The sequence below is a fragment of the Podarcis muralis genome, chromosome 6 (assembly GCF_964188315.1).
Source record: "Podarcis muralis chromosome 6, rPodMur119.hap1.1, whole genome shotgun sequence".
Lineage (NCBI taxonomy): Eukaryota > Metazoa > Chordata > Lepidosauria > Squamata > Lacertidae > Podarcis > Podarcis muralis.
The window spans coordinates 5,383,261-5,404,058 of record NC_135660.1 but is presented as its reverse complement, the minus strand read 5'-3'; the positions used below and the strand labels follow the sequence as shown (position 1 = coordinate 5,404,058).

The 20,798-nt window shown below is 48.8% G+C and overlaps 1 protein-coding gene across 1 annotated transcript in view; it reads left to right on the top strand.

The window, feature by feature from the left end:
- LOC114598106 (solute carrier family 12 member 9-like) overlaps positions 1-20,798 on the top strand; it is a 103,914-nt gene that overhangs the window by 23,291 nt on the left and 59,825 nt on the right. Inside the window, exons 7-8 of the mRNA XM_028731794.2 lie at positions 15,264-15,421; positions 19,668-19,750. Of these exons, the coding sequence (XP_028587627.2) occupies positions 15,264-15,421; positions 19,668-19,750 (241 nt within the window). The remainder of the gene's footprint in view (positions 1-15,263; positions 15,422-19,667; positions 19,751-20,798) is intronic.

Genomic DNA, 20,798 nt, shown 5'->3' with positions numbered 1-20,798 from the left:
TCCCAATGGCATCTCCATGTAGGACTAGGGAAGAGTCATACCTGAAACCTTGGAGCCCAGCTGCCATATAAGGGGGAGAGAGAGAGAGAGAGAGAGAGAGAGAGAGAGCGCACGTGGAACTAGGTGGTCTCACGGTCTGGCTCAATGCAAGCTTTCTCCATAAGCACACAAGACATAACCGGCTGTACTTTTAAATAAATGAGGTATATTTCATTGTATCAAATTGTAGATTTCAACGGAAGTCTCATAAAGTTCAACAAAAAAAGCAGAAGACCCAGTGGCTCAGTTCATTTTCTAGTCAGTTCATGCATAAGGTCCATACATGTATAAGTGTCTATTCCACCTGTCTGTTCATGTTGTTGTTGTTTATTCGTTTAGTCGTGTCTGACTCTTCGTGACCGCCTCGACCAGAGCACTCCAGGCACTTCTGTCTTCCACTGCCTCCTGCAGTTTAGTCAAACTCGTGCTGGTAGCTTCGAGAACACTATCCAACCATCTCGTCCTCTGTCATCCCCTTCTCCTTGTACCTTCCATCTTTCCCAACATCAGGGTCTTTTCCAGGGAGTCTTCTCTTCTCATGAGGTGGCCAAAGTCTTGGAGCCTCAGCTTCAGGATCTGTCCTTCCAGTGAGCACTCAGGGCTGATTTCCTTCAGAATGGAGAGGTTGGATCTTGCAGTCCATGGGACTCTCAAGAGTCTCCTCCAGCACCACTGTCTGTTCATAGTGTCCAATAATCCACATGAAGGGTTGTTACAGTTCCACAGAATCCTTTCACAGAGTCTCAGACAAGGATTTCCGGAATATAAGCCTTCTTTCGCCATCCTAGGCTTCATCAGTAGCAGAGGCTCATAGTGGTTGCAACCACTACTATGCTATAAGATCCACTATCCTGTAATATTACATATGAGCCTCTACTACTGATGAAGCCTAGGATGGCGAAGCAAGGCCAATATTCCGGAAATCCACTGGGTCTTCTGCTTTTTTCGTTGAACTTTATGAGACTATCGTTGAAATGTACAATTTGATACAATGAAGTATACCCCATTTATATAAAATCTTGTGTGTTTATTGAGCATGTTTCACGTAACCATAGGTTTGTTGTTGTTTTGCTAAGGTTTCTCCATAAGGACATAAGAAGAACTTAGGAAAACTCGCAGGCGGGACCTGAGCAGAACAGAACTCTTTCCACCTGCGATTCCTAGCAACAGGTGTTCACTGCAGGAAGCTAAGCATTAGGTCTAGAGGCCCTTGATAGTTACGCCCTCCATAAATTTGTCTTCCTGTGTTTGTTTGTGGCAGGAATTTCATTTCTTTTCATTTCTTTTCCTGTGCTCTGTGGTCTAGTTCTTGCTGACTGATCTTGGGTGACTGGCAACGGGCAGGCTATGTTTATTTATTTATTAAATTTGTATACCGCCCTATACCCGTAGATCTCATAAAAATCACAATATTAAGAAAAAGAAAATGCATAATAAAAACAAAGGCAACCCAATAGTCTAACCCCCTTCCACAACATGTTTTAAAAGGGCATTGGATGCCAGTCAGCCAAAGGCCTGGTTAAAGAGGAACGTTTTCACCTGGCACCTAAAGGTGTATAACGAAGGCACCAGGCTCCACAAATGGGGAGCTACTGCAGAAAAGGCCCCGTTCTCATGTTGCCACCCTCCGGACCTCTTGGGGAGGAGACACGCGAAGAAGGAGCTCAGAGGATGATTTCAGGATCCAAGTGGGTTCATATGGAGAGAGGCGGTCTTGTATGGCTCAGTTGATTGCAACAGAGAGAACTTCCTTTCCCTACCAGCTCTTCGACTTTCTGCGCACTTGACGCCGCCCGTTTTGCTTCATGCATGGAGGCTTATTATCTGCTGTCCTCCTAATACACACTTGTTTTTCCTCTGCGCCTCTTTGTGTGCCGGATTATACGTCCAGCCCCTCGGGAACGGATGTCCCAGGCTTCCTTGTCTTGTCACCTGGATTAGCCCCCCCAGTCCCTCCTTTAGAGATTTGTGCAGTACACAGGCAAGGAAACCCCAAGTAGGCTGGCAGGCGGCTGATTGTGGTAATCTGTGCCCCCCCCCCCCCCACAAGGGCACGGGAAGGCACTCAAACACAATTTCCTCTACCTGACGGCGATTGCACCCACCCGCTCTCTTGTGGCTAACAAGAAGCATAACGTTAAGTGTGGCTAAGATTGCGCTGACCTGCCCCTGCCACCAATTCTGAGAGATTTCAAGGCGGGTGATGCAGGTCAGGTGCGCACGGAAGACTCCAAATCAGAACTGACGTGGCAGAATGCCAGGCGCAGGAGGGAGCGAGAGCGAGGCCTTCCCACGCCACTAGATCAATTCTGCCTCTCTTTGCCCACTTCCCCTTCTCCCACCCTCCCCCAAGTGGCTGTCTAAGCACCCGGGAAATTTTCTGGATTTGGCAACCCATTGCAAGATAAGGGCACCTTGATCTCCGCCATGCATACTCTGATTGCAGGTTTAAGGCATGGTTTTGTTTGTTGCTACCATTCCTGCTACCGATAGGGCAGATAAAAGGAAGCACTTCTTCACACAGCATGTGGAACTCACTGCCACATGAGGCAGCGACAACCACCAGCTTGGATGGCTTTAAAGGAGGATTGGACAAATCCATGGAGGGGGATAAGGCTATTGCCGGCTACTAGCCACAAGGTTGGAGCCAGTAGCATTTCTGAGTACTAGTTGCTGCAAAGTTTAGGAGGTGGCAGGGCTCCTGTGCACGGGTCTTCTGGATTTTGCACATGCATCTGGGTGGCCACTGAGTCCAGGAGCCTGGGCTCTCACAGCCTTTGCAGCTTTACAGCACCAGCTTTTTAAAACGTTGCCCCGTATCGCATGTTGAGAGCAGAGCACTTGGGCAGAGAGGCTCAGTGGCTTGGCTACGGCTGCCTATCGAATCTGTGGCCGAGACGAGATTTGAACTCTGGATTCCTCTTTATTTGCTTATTTCATAAAATGTGTGCACTGCTTGATTTCTTTAAAGCAGCCAAAAAGCGGTTTGCCAAAAACGAACGACAAAAATTTAAGACTTTCAAAAAGCTAAAATAACAATAGAAGGAAAACAGTTTGGAACTTGCTTCGACTTTCTAAACATTTGGGTAGGCTTGTCTGAACAAGGATGTTTTTAGCCGGTGCCAAAAAGCATACAGTGAAGGTATAGGGCGTTCCAAAGTTTAGGTGCTGCCACACTAAAAGAGTGAGTCTACAAATGCAGAAGGGATATCTTCCATCTATAGATGCGGAAATGGCACCTGTAGCAACGCCATTGCACTGATCAAAGCAGCTGAGTGAACGTATAAGGGGCCAGGCAATTTCGCAGGTCAACTGTTCCAAAAGGCTTTGTATCCTAATAACTTGGCCCAGTAGCAAATGGGAAACCAATGCAGATCTCTGAGCTACAGGTGCCATAATATGCCGACAAGGCCTCACTCCTGTCAGCAATTGTGCTGCAGCATCCAATATTAACTGATGCTTCCAGATCAAGCACAAGAGAAGTCCCACTTTGAGCGTGTTGCAGTCACCAAGCCACAAACCTCAGCTCACAGCTTGGCCAATGGGCCACCTCCCACCTGCCTTGCCATTATTTTTTCTGGCTCGCTTTCCTGTGGGTCTGCAGTGCCCCCAACGCAATGACACCAGTGCTTTCCCCCCAAACCCCTGCAAAACCCAGGGGCAGCAAGGATCTGAACCTGAGCTTTGCTGGAGTCACGCCCAGGGAGATGGGGCACTGATAGTCATGCCCCTTGGCGCTGGGGCATTTGCAAACGGTGTCGGATTTTCAGGTAGGGTGCATGTGTGCCTGTGTGCCTGCCTTGTTCTCGGAGAGAGAGAGCGGCTTGTTAATTTTCTGCTCTGGAAAGTGCTGCCATAAATCGCGGCTGTGCCGGGGCAGCCGGCAGGAATTGGCTAGAATTATAGCTGTCATGTTCTAATACCTTAATGCATGGCCATTGCTCATAATGACAGGGGACAGGGCAGCTTGTGAGGCCTCCGCGCATGACATGCACCTGCCCCCCTCCCTCCCCGCCACTCATCCCTCCTCCGCTCTGAGAGGTTTAATAGGCCTCACCGTCCCCTGTTCCTTCCCCCCCACCCCCAACCGGCTTATCCTGATATCAAATCAACATGAGCTTATTGGAAAGGCACGAAAATGAAATCTGGGGCCCCGTTCGTCTCCTGTTGCTTTGTTAGGCATGCCCTGCTCTGCCCCTGGGTGGGATTTATTTTGGGGAGGGGGTGGTAAGGGGGGTTGGCTGCTACGTGTGATTAGAAAGATGGGGTGGTGGAGGCACAGCCCAAGAAAGGCGACAGCTCTCAGCCGGGCCAGAGGCTCGGATGAAAAGAGACTGTCCACACTCTGCAGACCATCCCGGCTAAAGGACGATTGTCATGTTGCAGCCCTGATAGAGAAAGAAAAGCCAGAGGTTATGGTTGATATGTAGCTGTGCCTTTAAGGGCAGGTTATTCGTTTCATAGAATTATAGAACTGTCAAGATAGAAGGGACCACAATGATCATCTAATCCAACCCTCTCCATTGCAGGAATCTTTTGCCCAATGTGGGCCTTGCACCCGTGACCCTGAGATTAAAAATTTCAGGCTCTGCCAATTGAGCTGTTTATTTATTTGCCCATGCAAATACCCACTTGGGTGGTTTTAAAAAAGGTTGGACAAATTCATGGAGAGGGCTACTGATGGCTACTAGCAGTTCGAAAACATGCCAGTACAAGTAGATAAATAGGTACCACTGTGGCAGGAAGGTATACGGTGTTTCCGTGCGCTCTGGTTTCCGTCACGGTGTTCCGTTACGCCAGTAGCAGTTTAGTCATGCTGGCCACATGACCCGGAAAGCTGTCTGTGGACAAACGCCGGCTCCCTCGGCCTGAAAACGAGATGAGCGCTGCAAGCCCAGAGTCACCTTTGACTAGACTTAACCGTCCAGGGGTCCTTTACCTTTTACCTTTTTTTTACCTTACTAGCTACGATGGGGATGTTCAGTTTCAGTTTCAGTTTCTGTTAATTGGTTCTCGTGGGAAACTTGCAGATTCTGGCTTCTCACAATTAACTCAAGGTGGTGTCAATTTACTCTTGGCAGAAAGCCCAGGTCTGCTTGACCTAGAAACTACTCACTCTGATTGGTTAACGACCAGCACTCTGCTCTGTTATCAAGGGATTGCTAGCTCAGTTTGTGTTGAGGTGTTGTTAGGAGTAGAAGTGCTGTGTATGGTTTTGAGAGAGAGAAAGAGAGGATTTATTTTGCTTTGTTTTGTATGCAGAAACTCTGCTGGTTTTATTTTCTCCTTTTTAATAAATCCTGTAAATAGTTCTTCTGAGTCTAGCTGACTAGTCATTACTGCCGCAACTAGCTTCTTCGCTGTGCAGGAAAACTCTGCTACGTTTGGGCTAAAGCCAATAGGGCTATGCCTGACACTTCAAAGTTCCATGAGGTTATGGGCCCAGTGCTGCCAGCCTGAGTTGCGGTGGTGTCAGCATCAACGGCGTTGGTTCCAGTAGTTCCAGAAGTTGTTGTTCTCTGGCTGGTTCCTGACCGTGGTGAGCTGGTGACGCAGCGGACACAAGGACAACAGCTGCAGCGTGTGAGTGCTGGGTGCTGTGGTTCCTGTTTTCTCTCTCGGTGGTCGTGAGTAGCTGGTTCCGGGTTCCAGGGACATCGCTCTCAAGATGGCCTCACAACCAGTTCAGATGTCTTTTGAGCGTCTGAATGACTCCAATTACTTGCTGTGGTCAGAACGCATGCAGGCAGTGCTGCAGAGGGATCGTCTCTGGCAAGTGGTGAGTAAGTTTCCTGCGAAGCCTGATGATGAAGACCTCGACAAAGACCAAAGAGCAAGGGCCACAATTGTCTTGGGGCTGGAAGATTCCCAGTTGCCGTATGTGAGGGGAATCAAGACAGCTAGAGGTGTGTGGCAAGCACTTAAAGAACTCCATGTGCGTGAGACAGCGGTTTCCAAGCTGTTCATTCGCAAGGCATTGTACAAGGCAATGTTACAGCCTGGGGTTACAATGCAGGAACACCTACACAGTTTACAGTTAAAGTTTACTGCGCTACAGGAAAGAGACTGTGCGTTAGACCAGCAGGAGAAGGCGGCTATTATTTTGAGTTCTCTCCCGGAAAGCTGGGATAATTTAGTTTTGTCTCTAGAAGGCATGCAGGAGCATGATTTATCAGTCAGTTACGTTACTGGGCGTTTGATTGAAGAATGGCAGAAGAGGCAAGAAAGGTCGTTGGCTGCAGAGGCTTCTACAGGTGGGTGGTTTGGAAGGAGTTCTCATGCCGTGCCAGAGGTGAAGCAAAAGCAGCGTACCGGTGAGGAGTCAGCGTTTGCTGTTAGGCGTTGTTTCCGATGTGGGTCTTCAGCGCATCTAAAACGACAATGTCCGGAGTTGGTCAAGTCTCAGTTGCCGGTGCAGGAGCAGAGACGAGATCAGCAGCAGCAGCAGCGTGAAAAGAAATTCTTCAAACGAAAACAGTCGGCTCAGCTGGTGACCGGCGAGGTCAAGATTGCTGATGAGAAACAAGCGGTCTGGGTGGTCGATTCGGGAGCATCTCGCCACATCGTAAATACAGATGAATTGTTTGTTTCCAAGAACTCAGCACAGCGCAGCCAGGTGGCTCTAGCAGACGGAAGTACTTCCGAAGTGATTTCGGGGGGTGCAGTTTTTGTTCCTTGTCTTCGTGAATGCCTGCAAAATGTACTTTGTGTGCCGTCATTAAGGAGCAATCTGATGTCTGTAGATTGTTTGCTAAAAGCTGGGTTTAAAGTGCATTTTGAAGGAGACAGTTGCATTATTAAGAAGGCTGGTGAGATTTTAGGCACTGCTAAGTCAGAGGGAGGCTTGTTTTGGCTTAAACCAGGATCTCAAGTTGCAGCAGTAGTCAGTAAATCTCAGCCTGCAGTGAATAACAAAGCTATACATGACAACTGTGTGCACTTATTGCATAGGAAAATGGGGCATGCTTGCTGGAAAAGTGTACTAAAAATGTCTGAATTGGCTGATGGGGGTAATTTAAAGAGTTGTAACAAGTACCTTGATTGTAATGTGTGTAAAAAGGTTAAAACCCACAGAGTCTCTTACCCCAGAAGTGACAGAGTTAGTGAGTCACCGCTACAGCTGGTTCACATGGACGTAATTGGTCCATTTGCTGTAAGCAGGGGTGGATCGCGTTTTTCACTAACAATTGTGGATGACGCCACGCGTTACTCCTGGGTTTTCCCCATGAAGAATAAGGGTGACGTGTTCACTAAGTTTAAAGGCTGGGTGGCATCTGTGGAAAGATTTCTGTCCATTAAACTCAAAAGGATTCAGACGGACAGAGGTGGCGAATTTATGTCAAATGCCTTTAAAGGTTGGTTACAAAAGCGTGGCATTGGGCATAGAAAAACGAACGTTTTTTCCCCAGAGGAGAATGGCGTTGCAGAGCAAAAAAACAGATCTTTGCAAGATATGATGTTTGCCATGCTTGACGATGCTGATTTGCCCATGTCTTATTGGGGGGAGAGCATGCTCACCGCGTGTTATCTCCAAAACAGGCTCTTTCATCAAACAATAGGTACAACTCCGTACTTTAAATTGTTTCAGAAAAAACCCAAAATTGACCATTTGCATGTGTTTGGATCAAAAGCCTGGGTATTAATTCCGAAACAAATGAGGAAGAAGGGAGATCCTAAGACCAAACAGTTAGTGTTTGTGGGTTACCAGGAGCTGGGAAAAGGTTTCCGCTTTGCTGAAGGGACAAATGGCATTGTGATCTCCAGGAATGCCAGTTTTTGTGAACATAGTGGCTGGGAGAGACTACATGCCAATACTGAGGTTTGGTTTGAACCTTCCCAGGAGCTTCATGACTCTGAAGGTAGACACAGAGAATCAGAGTCTGAGGGGGAGGAAAGTTCAGATAAGAGCTCTCAAGAAAGTGGAGTTAGCCAAAGACCAGTTGCTAAGCAACAAAAGAGAGGTCGTAGTTCTGAGGAGGAAAGTGGGTCAGAAGAAAAATTTTCTCCCAGAAGATCTAAAAGACAAAACAAAGGAGTGCCTCCGGTGCGTTTTTCTCCAGATACTGCAAATGTGTTTAGTGTAATTGCAGAGCCCAAGAGTTTTCAGGAGGTGTTAAAGTTACCAAAAGAGGAGGCAGAGCTCTGGAAACAGGCAATGGAGGAAGAGATGTCCTCTCTGAATGAGCACAAGGTTTTTACACCAGTAGCAGCGCCTGAGGGGGCAAAGATTGTAGGCTGCAGGTGGGTGTACAAACTTAAACCTCTGGTGACAGGAGAGTACAAATACAAAGCTCGTTTAGTGGCTCAAGGATACTCTCAGAGGCCTGGAAAAGATTATGACGAGACTTTTTCCCCTACTGCTAAGGGGGACAGTGTAAGGCTGATTTTAACGCTTGGAGCAAAGAGAAAACTCCTGTTAAACCATTTTGATATCCAGACTGCATATTTACATGCATCAATATCAGAAGACCTGTATCTAGCCGAACCGCCTGGTTATGAGACAGGTTCCAATAGAGTGTTGAAATTAAACAAAGCTCTATACGGTCTCAAACAGGCTGCAAGATCTTGGAACAAATGTTTCCATGAGGCCTTAGTGTCATTTGGTTTCAAGCAGAGTACAGCTGACAATTGTGTTTATGTACGTGGTACAGGCAGTGATCAAGAGTTTTGTCTGATTTATGTAGATGATGTTTTGTATGCATGCAAAACAGATAAACAAACTAAAAGGTTTGCCAAACAATTGTCCAGTAAGTTCAAAGTGAAAGACTTAGGCCCGGTTAGGACATATCTAGGGTTGGAAGTGTGCTGGGCCCAAGATGGCAGCTGCTTAATTAGTCAGCAGAACAAAGTTAAACAACTACTGACTACATACAGGATGCAGGATTGCAAAGGGGCAGTGGTGCCTATGGATCCAGGTTTCATAAAAACACTTCATATAGATGAGAGTCCTGAATTTGAACATCCTGATGTATATCACTCTGTAATTGGAAGTTTATTGTATCTAGCACAGTGGTCCAGACCTGATATTAGCTACGCAGTAGGCATATTAAGTAGATTGGTCTCAAAACCCACACTAAATGCCTGGAAAGGGGTAAAACAAGTTCTGAGGTATCTCAAACAGACAATTGGCTATATGTTACAATTAAATTCTTCAGAGGATGAAATGTTGAGTTGCTACTGTGATAGTGACTGGGGAAATTTGCCGGATAGAAAATCTGTCACAGGACTAGTCATAATGGTCGGTGGAGCTTTAATCAGCTGGCGGTCACGCAAGCAAGACGTTGTAAGTGTGTCATCAACGGAATCAGAGTACGCCGCATTGAGTGAATTGTGCAACGAGGTGATTTATTTCAAGCATTTGTTAGCAGATTTAAATGTAAATTGTGGAGAACCAGTACAAGTTTACATTGATAATCAAGCTTGTATAACCTTAAGTAAAACAGAGGGTTTCAAATCACGTTCCAAACATATCTCTGTAAAATACCAAAATGTACGTTGCTGTGTACAAGACAATGTAATCACCTGTACTTATGTATCAAGTGAAGAAAATGTAGCAGATGTGTTAACTAAACCATTGGCAAAGATAAAGAACAAGCGAATGTGCAAGGGTTTAGGTTTGCTGGAAAAATGATCTTCTACATAGGTGTATTTGGTGTTAATTGTTCAGCAGAATCTGTGAGGGGGTGTTCAGTTTCAGTTTCAGTTTCTGTTAATTGGTTCTCGTGGGAAACTTGCAGATTCTGGCTTCTCACAATTAACTCAAGGTGGTGTCAATTTACTCTTGGCAGAAAGCCCAGGTCTGCTTGACCTAGAAACTACTCACTCTGATTGGTTAACGACCAGCACTCTGCTCTGTTATCAAGGGATTGCTAGCTCAGTTTGTGTTGAGGTGTTGTTAGGAGTAGAAGTGCTGTGTATGGTTTTGAGAGAGAGAAAGAGAGGATTTATTTTGCTTTGTTTTGTATGCAGAAACTCTGCTGGTTTTATTTTCTCCTTTTTAATAAATCCTGTAAATAGTTCTTCTGAGTCTAGCTGACTAGTCATTACTGCCGCAACTAGCTTCTTCGCTGTGCAGGAAAACTCTGCTACGTTTGGGCTAAAGCCAATAGGGCTATGCCTGACACTTCAAAGTTCCATGAGGGGATGCTCTGCCTCTATAGTTGAAGGCAGCAATGCTTCTGAATGCCAGTTGCTGGAAGCCACACGAGGGGAGAGTTGCTCTTGTGGTCGGATCCTGCTTGCTGGTTTCCCACAGTCATCTGCTTGGCCACTGTGAGAACAGGATGCTGGACTTGATGGGCCATTGGCCTGATCCAGCAGCCTCTTCCTATGTTCTTATGACTGGTAGCATCTCTCCAGGGTCTCAGTGTTAGAATTCCTGCTCCATGATTGCAGTCATGGGATTGTTGTCTATCACATGATGGTGTATGTTTTCATTCTACAGAGTGGGAAGTGATGGAGACAGGATGTTTGTGTTCCGTGAAGTGGGACTATTGTCCTTCGTTCTTTTTCTCTTTGCTGTCTGATGCTAGAGAGAGAGGGAGCCATGTTGCAGTGCTCCATGTGTGTTTATATGTAAATAAAGTAGATTAGCCAACATGCTGAGTTCTGTCACGCGAGATGCGCAAACTCTGCGGATCCCTAAGTGTGCCGTTGTCTGTTGACATCGGTCGTTGTGATGTTTGGGCTGAAGAAAGCTTATGAAGCTCCCGAACGATCGACCAGGAGGGAGGGAACATGCCAGTTGGGCATGTGTCTCTGCCAGGGTCCTACTCGAGTGTAGGCTGAACTCCTGACACTGATGGGTGGCATTCTCCTTTCTACCTGAAGATGTCATTGGGGATTGGACGTGGGGCGTGCGGCATGCCAAACAGGTGCTCGGCCACTGAGCTGTGTTCCTTCCCTTAAGACTCCAGAGCCTGCTCTGCCCAGTTAGCAGTGCTTCCATCCCCGCAGGAGCAGTGAGAGCATGAAGCATGCCAAACACGCCTGCCAAGCGACAGGTGTGTGCTCTGAACGCCACATCTAGTCCTTAATTGTACGGCAGTAACAACTGTATGACAGTGGAACAGGCCAGAATCATAGAATCTTAAGGTTGGAAGGGACCCCACGGGGTCATCTAGTCCAGCCCCCTGCAATGCAGGAATCTCAGCGAAATCATCCCTGACAGATGGCCGCCCACCTACCTCAGAAGATGGTGGAGTTTCCTTGGAAGTTCTTTTTTTTTAAAAAAAATTAAAGGTGCATGTTTATTGAGCATAGAAGCTGGAGTCGACAGGGAGCTGAGGAGACATCAGCCAACAATGGCCACTTTGCAGTCCGGTCAATGTTGGCACACTGGCAGTGACGGGCAGTACGACCACCAATATCCCAGGAACCACAAGCCATTCTACAGGCACATCCAGTGGCCAGGTACCCTGAAGGGCAGGAGACATCAGCACCACGTGCAGATGTGCTTGTGCAAATCAGGTGGGCCTTCGCGAGCATTGAGGACACTTTGGAATGGACCTTCTCGTTAATCAGACTCTCGATAACACATGTCTGAGCAGTTGCCTACTTTGCAAGAATCAATGCAGAAAAAGAACAGGAATATGGCGAATTTCATCACGCTGTTGCAGAACGTCCTTGTCAAAAAGCACATTCCTTCAAAAACATGAATTTCTTTCAAGAAGTTTTCCCCTTGGAAGTTCCTTTGAAACAGGTGGGATGACCATCTTTGGGGGATTCTCCATCTGCGATGCCTGCATTTGCAGGGGGTTGGACTAGATGGCACCACAGGTCCCTTCCAACTCTACAGTGTTGGCTGTGGGTGCTGCTGCCTTGGGAGCCACCAACTGGGGCGCGGGGAGGGTGTCAAACTGGTTCCCTGCTACACCACTCCCACCTGCACCCCCCGCCCCCCTCTGCTGCGCTTATTAGCAAAGCGATCAATTTGGGGGTAATTAGGTATTAATTGCCCAAAGACACTGGCGTTGATAGCCCGTGCTAATTTATCTCCCACCTGCTCACTGCCTCTTGTTAAAATCCAATTAAGGCCCGGCCATTTGTATAGTTTAATGCGTGAAGGAAAGTTCTGTCTTCCCTCTCCTTTTATTTCCGCTACTGAATTTTGGGCAAGCGGATCCTCAAGCGCCGTCAGCCGCGAGACTGACCAAGCGCCTTCAATCGGATCAATGGCTCGTTCAGGGTAGATCATCCTTTGCCAACCACTGTCTCTTTTGGACTACAACTCCCATCAGCTGTGCTGGCTCAGGTTGATGGGAGTTGTAGTCTAAAGCATCGGGGGGGGGGGCACCAGGTTGCCAAGAATCCTCATAGATGATGAGCTACTTGTTCCGGCAAATGAAAGCGCAGCTCCTGGGTTTGAGGCACTCCCTAGAACTGGTGGGCATGCCGTGTGGGAAGACTGTTAATCTGTGGAACTCCCTCCCACAGGAGGCAAGGCAACTTTAAAAGAAGAGGGCTATTGATGACTACATGCCATGATAGCTATTCTTCCTCCACAATTGAAGGCAACGATGCTTCTGAATGTCATTCGCTGGAAACCACAGGAGGGGAGAGTTGTTCTTGTGGTCAAATCCTGCTTGCTGGTTTGCCATTGGGTTATCTGGTTGGCCATTGTGAGAACAGGATGCTGTACTGGCTAGGCCATGGGCCTGACCCACCAGCTTCTTCTTATGCTCTTATGGGTCCAAGGAGCTCAAGGTTGTGTACATGGCCCTATCCCTTCCCAGGACCCACAACAGCCCTGTGAGGTAGGCTAGGCTGAGAGGCAGCAAGTGGCCAAAGATCACCTAGCAGGCTTCATGGCCCTGTGGAGTTTTGAACCCTGGTCTCCCAGGTCGTAGCCCAACACTCAAACCACTATGCTGTGCTGCCTCTGTGTTCTTATGGGAGGTGCCCAGGCCTTGACTGCACAGAGCATGCTGGCTTACCAAACTGGCCGTGCAGATGCCCGGCCATCTCAGCGTGGTTCTCAAACCAGCTTGACTGGCAGGAATTGACCTTCCAAACGTCTTCCTGCAAGGAGGGGAACGTGATTACAGTGGGTTGCAAACGTGATCCGTGCGGGAGGCTCGTTCGCAACCCGCAGCGTTTGCAACCCTCTGTGCACGTGCGGGTTGCAATTCAGCGCTTATGCGCAAAGCACGATTTAACGCTTCTGTGCATGCATGACCGCCGAAACCCGGAAGTAACCCGTTCCAGTACTTCTGGGTTTCGGTGCATCCGTAACCCGAAAAAACGCAACCTGAAGCGTCTGTAATCCAAGGTATGACTGTATCTGCAGGACAAGCTGCTGTTTTAAGGGCACGGCAGCAAATAAAATGGGGGCAGGGGTGCATGGCATATTCCCTTGAGTCTGATATTGATTTGGGCTATGTTCAAAATGGGACGCGGGTGGCGCTGTAGGTTAAACCACAGAGCCTAGGACTTGCCGATCAGAAGGTCGGCAGTTCGTATCCCTACGACGGGGTGAGCTCCCGTTTTTCGGTCCCTGCTCCTGCCCACCTAGCAGTTCGAAAGCACATCAAAGTGCGAGTAGATAAATAGGTACCACTCCGGCGGGAAGGTAAACGGCGTTTCTGTGCGCTGCTCTGGTTCACCAGAAGCGGCTTAGTCATGCTGGCCACATGACCCGGAAGCTGTACGCTGCCTCCCTTGGCCAATAATGTGAGATGAGCGCTGCAACCCCAGAGTTGGCCACGACTGGACCTAATGGTCAGGGGTCCCTTTACCTTTAAAAGGTAAAGGTACCCCTGCCCGTACGGGCCAGTCTTGACAGACTCTAGGGTTGTGCGCCCATCTCACTCTAGAGGCCGGGAGCCAGCGCTGTCCGAAGACACTTCCGGGTCACGTGGCCAGCGTGACATCGCTGCTCTGGCGAGCCAGAGCCGCACACGGAAACGCCGTTTACCTTCCCGCTAGTAAGCAGTCCCTATTTATCTACTTGCACCCGGGGGTGCTTTTGAACTGCTAGGTTGGCAGGCGCTGGGACCGAGCAGCAGGAGTGCACCCCGCCGCGGGAATTCGAACCGCCGACCATGCGATCGGCAAGTCCTAGGCACTGAGGTTTTACCCACAGCGCCACCCGCGTCCCTACCCTTTACCTTTACCTATGTTCAAAACAGCCCGGCCCTCTTGGAGCTTCCCTGACCTCTTGCTGACTGCTCCAGGAGGGAATTCTGCACAAGGGCCTCGCCAAGGTGGGAATCAGTTTGTCTCTTTCTACAATCATAGAATTGTAGAGTTGGAACCGAGCAACGGGAGCTGATATGCAGGTCATTAGTCCAACTCCAACCCAATCTTTTGCCCAACATGGAGCTCAAACCCACAACCCTGATATTCAGAGTCTCGTGCTCTGCTGACTGAGCTCTCCCAGCGGGTTTGGAAGCCTCTCTCTGCAGGGTCTGGACCGTCCCTGTAATGGACTGAGAGCAGAAGGCACTTTCCCCCAGCAAGTGTTCCTAAGGGGCTCATTTTGGAGCCTAATGGAGCAGGGAGGGGGCCAGGGTTCCTCACCCCAGGCGAAAGCAGAGGGGGTCGTTTCGGATGCTCAGATGGAGAGGGACCGGTCTGGGATGTCAGAGCCGTAGAGAGCAACCGGCTTGGTTCAGCCAAGCTGTCTCCCCTAGAAGCACACAGGAGCCTCTCCCAAGCTCATGCCCAGATTGAGGATGGGGTCATCACTCTGCCGCAAAATGTCCCTGTGGCATCTTAGGTTTATAAAATCACTTATAGACTGCTTTTTCATTTAAAAAGCATCATAAAATCATAGATTTGTAAAGGGACCACAAGGGTCATCTAGCCCAACCTCTTACAATGCAGGAATCTTTTGCCCAACCTGAGACTCGAACCCACAACCCTGAATTTAAGAGCTTCACGCTCTGCCGACTGAGTCCTGCTGTATTCCGCCTTGGGCAGTTTGCAACAAAGAGACATGAACAGACACCAATTGACCAGTTGCCAGGGATTCTTTAGCTGTGATTCCTGAATTGCGGGGGGTTGAGCTAGATGACCCCACGGGTCCCCTACAATTCTATGAATTAACTGTTGTCAAAGGATGTATCCTCAATTGCCTGCTTGTTCCCGAATCCTGCTTGCGGGTTCCCCACAGGAATCTGGTTGGCTGCTGTGTGAACAGGGTGCTGGGCCAGATGGGCTGTGGACCTGATCCATCCGACCGCTGCTATGTTCTCATGAGTCTCCACCTTCTCACCCCTCAGGCTCCTCCTGCAGCGGGACTACAGCTTCCTGAGGGACATCAACATCTGGCCTCCCTTTGTCATCATTGGCGTCTACTGCTCGACTCTGTCGGCCGCTATGAGCAACCTGATCGGGGCCTCCCGAATCCTCTACGCGTTGGCCAAGGATGACCTCTTTGGTGAGTTGACTTTCTGCCTGCCTGGGCCTGCTTCTTGCGTCAGGGATGCCTTAGCAACGTCTCTCCTTGGCAGGCAGGCATGGACCAACATAAGAACATAAGTGGAGCTGTAAGTGGGAGTGGCCACCGAGACCATATAACACCGGTCCTGAAAGATCTTCATTGGCTCCCAGTACATTTCCGAGCACAATTCAAAGTGTTGGTGCTGACCTTTCAAGCCCTACATGGCCTCGGTCCTGTACACCTGGAGGAGCGTCCCCACCCCCATCGTCCAGCCTGGACACTGAGGTCCAGCGCTAAGGGCCTTTTGGCTGTTCCCTCGCTGCAAGAAGTGAGGTTACAGGGAACCAGGCAGAGGGCCTTCTCAGTAGTGGTGCCTACCCTGTGGAACTCCCTCCCAGCAGATGTCAAGGAAATAAGCAACTATTTTACTTTTAAAAGACAACTTCCCTGTTTAAGGAAGTTTTTAATGTTTGATGCTGTATTGGCTTTAATATTCAGTTGGAAGCCACCCAGAGCGGCTGGGGAAACCCAGCCAGATGGGTGGGGTATAAATAAATGATGATGATGATGATGTATCAGGCCAGTGACCCACGTAGTCCAGCATCCTGTTCTCACAGTGGCCAACCAGATACCTGTGGAAAACCAGCAAGCAGGATTTGAGCGTGAGAGCCTTCCTGTGGTTCCCAGCAGCTGGTATACGGAAGCATTGCTGCCCTGAATTGCCAGGGCACAGTGCCAGTGTGCCAAGGCCACAGTCTGGGGCAGCATCTCCCAGCTTCCCTGGATTTCTTATGGACTACAGTTCCCATCATCCACAGCCAGATGCAGGGCACCACGTTGGGGGAGGCTGATCTAGGGTACTGGTTTCTGACTGACAGAGTTTACTAAGCTTTTCTGCACTGAGCTGATTTGATTGATTGATTGATTATATTTCTACACCGCACTTCATTTGCACGAATCTCAAAAGCGGCTCACAAATAGTAAATAACAAAAACCGAACAGAACATCACAAATGCAACATAAATCGTATAGATTAATCAACAAATAATCAGTGAAACAATTACAAATCACTAGCATCTCACAGGGGACGCGGGTGGCGCTGTGCGTAAAAGCTTCAGCGCCTAGGGCTTGCCGATCGAAAGGTCGGCAGTTCGAATCCCCGTGGCGGGGTGCGCTCCCGTTGCTCGGTCCCAGCGCCTGCCAACCTAGCAGTTCGAAAGCACCCCCAGGTGCAAGTAGATAAATAGGGACCGCTTACTGGCGGGAAGGTAAACGGCGTTTCCGTGTGCGGCTCTGGCTCGCCAGAGCAGCGATGTCACGCTGGCCACGTGACCCGGAAGTGTCTCCGGACAGCGCTGGCCCCCGGCCTCTTAAGTGAGATGGGCGCACAACCCCAGAGTCTGTCAAGACTGGCCCGTACGGGCAGGGGTACCTTTACCTTTACCTTAGCATCTCACAGCAAACGTTCAAAACATCAAAAGACAAAAGCATTGAAAGCACAAATACACAAAATGAAGAGCATGTCAGTAGATTCAAAAAAATGGACAAAAACCAGCAATTCAGCAAACGCAGAATAAATTTGATGTTGCAAAATAAAACCAATCATTGTTTCAGTACATAAATACAAAGCAGAGCAGGAATTAACCCGCCACCTTTGGTCTTTTAGTTGCCCTACACACACGTAGACACACTCCATGCCTTAATACTCTTTGGGGGCTGTTGCTGAACGCAGCTGTTTCTGCAGTCGGGAAGATCCTTAGCTCTGCCTGGCAGTCCTCTGCGCCCTCTCCTCTGTCTCCTGCTTGCCTCTGTCTGCCTCCCTGCCTGGCTCTCCCCAGCGGCTCCCTTGTTCCAGCACTTGGCCGTTCTTTCAGAGTCCTCTGCCTCCCTGGCGGGCTGCGTGGGCAACCGCCAATCAAGTTGGTTTGCCTTTGCCCTCGCCTGGCAGGGCCTGTTGACTGGGCTCTGGTCCTGGGCAGAGACGCAGCCCACCCTCAAAGACTGCTGCCAGCAGGGCATGGGACATGGGAAGCTGCCTTATATATTGAATGGGGTGTTGGTACGTCTGGCTCAGTATTGTCCACCCTGGCTGGCAGAGACCTTCCAGGATTTTCAGAGAAGACATGCTACTGGGAGATGCTGACAGGGCTGGATTAACCATTAAGCAAAATAAGCATGTGCTTTAGGGCACCAAAGGAAGGGGGAACCACATACATTTTCCATTGCTGGGTTCTTTTAACCTTAATGGTCCCAAACGGCTCAGCTGAGCATTCGTTTTCTCCCTTGAAGTATATTAAAAATCCCAACAGAACAACTATGCAACAAGGCAGGCTGGGTGCCTTATCTCTATTAAGTATAGAAGCAGATTCATTACGTAAGATGAGTTTTGAGGATCGGATCAAAGACTTTGCAATTAGAAAAAGAAGGAGTTTTTTCCCTTCAAATACAAAGTCTACAAAAATAAACATTATTTTCCACCTCACTGTAGGTTTAGTTTCATTTCGAAAAATAAGATTTTATTTTACTGTTTATTGTGGTTTATATTTTGAATTAGATATATATGAGGCACCAACATCTTTTAAATGCTTAGGGCCTCTGAAGGTCTCTTTTGGCCCAGCAACAGCCCAATAAGCTCACTGGAAGAAGGGGCTGCTGCTTCCATTCTGCCGGGCTCCTTTACTGCTCTTGCATTTCAGCAACCTTTACCCCACAGTCCAGCTCATGTGCCAGCCTTCCCCAACCTGCTGCCCTCAAGGTGTTTCAGCCCCAGCCAGAACAGGGTGCAGGGCGGTTGTCTTCATAAACAGAAGTGGCTGGTCTTCATCTCTCTCTCCCATCTGTGCCTGTGTAATATTGCATTGTAAAAGAAACAATCATGTTTGATTCAAAGGGAGCTTTCTTCCATATGCAGATTGCCAGCATATCCCCCTACCAGCTAAATCATGGGTAGGCAAACTAAGGCCTGGGGGCTGGATCCGGCCCAGTCGCCTTCTAAATCCAGCCCGCAGATGGTCCAGGAATCAGCATGTTTTTATATGAGTAGAATGTGTGCTTTTATTTAAAATGCATCTCTGGGTTATTTGTGGGGCTTAGGAATTTCTTCATATACAGTGGTACCTCTGGTTGCGAATGAGATCCGTTCCGGAGGCCCGTTCGCAACCTGAACGGAACGCAACCCGCATCTGTGCATGCGTGGGTCGTGATTCGCCGCTTCTGCGCATGCGCGTGACACCATTTTGCGCGTCTGTGCATGCGCAAGCAGCAAAACCCGGAAGTAACCCTTTCCAGTACTTCCAGGTCGCCATGGGACGCAACCTGAAAAGACGTAACCCGCAGCGTTCTCAACATGAGTTATGACTGTATTTTTTCCAAAATATAGTCTGGCCCACCACATGGTCTGAGGGACAGTGGACCAGCCCCCTGCTGAAAAAGTTTGCTGACCCCATTCTAAATCAAGACATAAAGGGTGGCAAAGAGTTAAATTCCCCCCTACCTACCTATCTCTCGAACTAGGGACCCAGTCTGCATCTAGCAGCCCCCCTCCAATTGGTTTCACTTCCTGCTCTGCACTTAAAAGCACATAGCTTGGCCCTGATTAATCCAGGTGGGGTGTGTTTTAGTTGATTTCCCCCCACTCCATTAAGCCAGCCAATTAATTGATGGAACATTTCAGCCTCAGCGTTTAATTAACATAGAGTAAAATGGGCGTCAACACTCTGCTGCGGACCTCTCCATTAGGGGCGGGCAGACGCCAGCCTTGTGGGATCTACTTTACCTTCTGCTGGAACCCCCAGAAGGAGCCAGGTGCAAATAGAAGGGGCTCAGGCAGGCAGGTGTATGTTTGGAATTAAGGAACAGGGTGCCTCTGAGCACATGCTCATCCCAGGGATCGGAACTCAGTGCCCGAATCAACTTCACAAAGGATTTTCATGCATGCATTATTTTTTTCTTTAAAAATGCCTCTCTTGTTCCCTGCTCCCAATTAATATTATTTATCTAATTGCGAGTGGTTTTGCTATCATTAGACAATTGGGAGTCAGAAACTCTTGCGGATGTAGTGCAGATTACCGGAGATCTAGCAGCAGATTCTGATCTGCCTCCTGCGCATTGCTGCTCTGGGTGGTCACTTTCCCCGCTCTATCCTGCTCTCTGTCTCTCTTTAATAAACACCGATTTTATAGAAGCCCTTGTTCTAATGTATTGTGCTGCCTCTCTCTTATCTGTTCCCCTTCTGGTAACGAAGGCAAAGTGCTGGGGCCTGCAAAGCGGACTTCCCATGATGGAAACCCCTGGATGGCTGTCATCTTCTCCTGGATCCTGGTACAGGTGAGTTGGCTCCCATTGCCCTGGTTTTGCTTCTCCTCCTCCTCCTCCCAATGCTGCTGTTTTAACCACGATGATTTCTGTTTCGTTTGTGTTCATTCCATCGATCAGCCGCCCAATAACTATGGCTCCCTGGGCGACGCGCAGAATAAACGAGATTAAAAACCAACGTCCCAATAAAACAGGGATCGATAGAGCAGCGGAACAAAAGCCAGCAGGAAGCATCTGCCAGGGATGCTTTCGCTGAGGTTCCTGCCTTGCAGCGGGTTGGACTAGATGACCCCTCGGGGTCCCTCCCAACCTTACAATTCTGTGGTTCTATGAAACAAACCCCAACACCAGAACCAATGTTGCAAACCTGAGGTCTGGAGAATTAAAAGCATCACAGCAACCGTCAATTAATATAGAAAGCCAATGTTCTCAAACAGGGAGGGTGGGGTCTGCCTTGCTGGCCCTCGAAGGCGGGCAACTTCAAGCCCAGGGTGGCAGCTGCAGAAGAGAACAGACTGGATCTCAAAGGGAAATGTAGATTTGTCAATGGGGACTACAAAGGACCAAGAAGCCAGGGACGCAGAGACCGGGAGATGGGCTCAAGTCTCCTCTTTTCCAGGCTAAACATACCCAGCTCCCTCAAATTCTCCTTGTAAGGCTTGGTTTCCAGACCCTTGATCATGTTGGTCACCCTCCTCTGCACATGTTCTGGCTTGTCAACATCCTTCTGAAATTGTGGCACCCAGAATTGGACACAGTATTCCAGGTGTGGTCTGACCAAGGCAGAATAGATCAATAAAGTGGTACCTCTGGTTACGTACTTAATTCGTTCTGGAGGTCCGTTCTTAACCTGAAACTGTTCTTAACCTGAAGCACCACTTTAGCTAAGGGGCCTCCCGCTGCTGCTGCACCGCCGGAGCACGATTTCTGTTCTCATCCTGAAGCAAAGTTCTTAACCCGAGGTACTATTTCTGGGTTAGCGGAGTCCGTAACCTGAAGCATATGTAACCTGAAGTGTCTGTAACCCGAGGTACCACTGTAGTTCCCTTGATCTGGACAC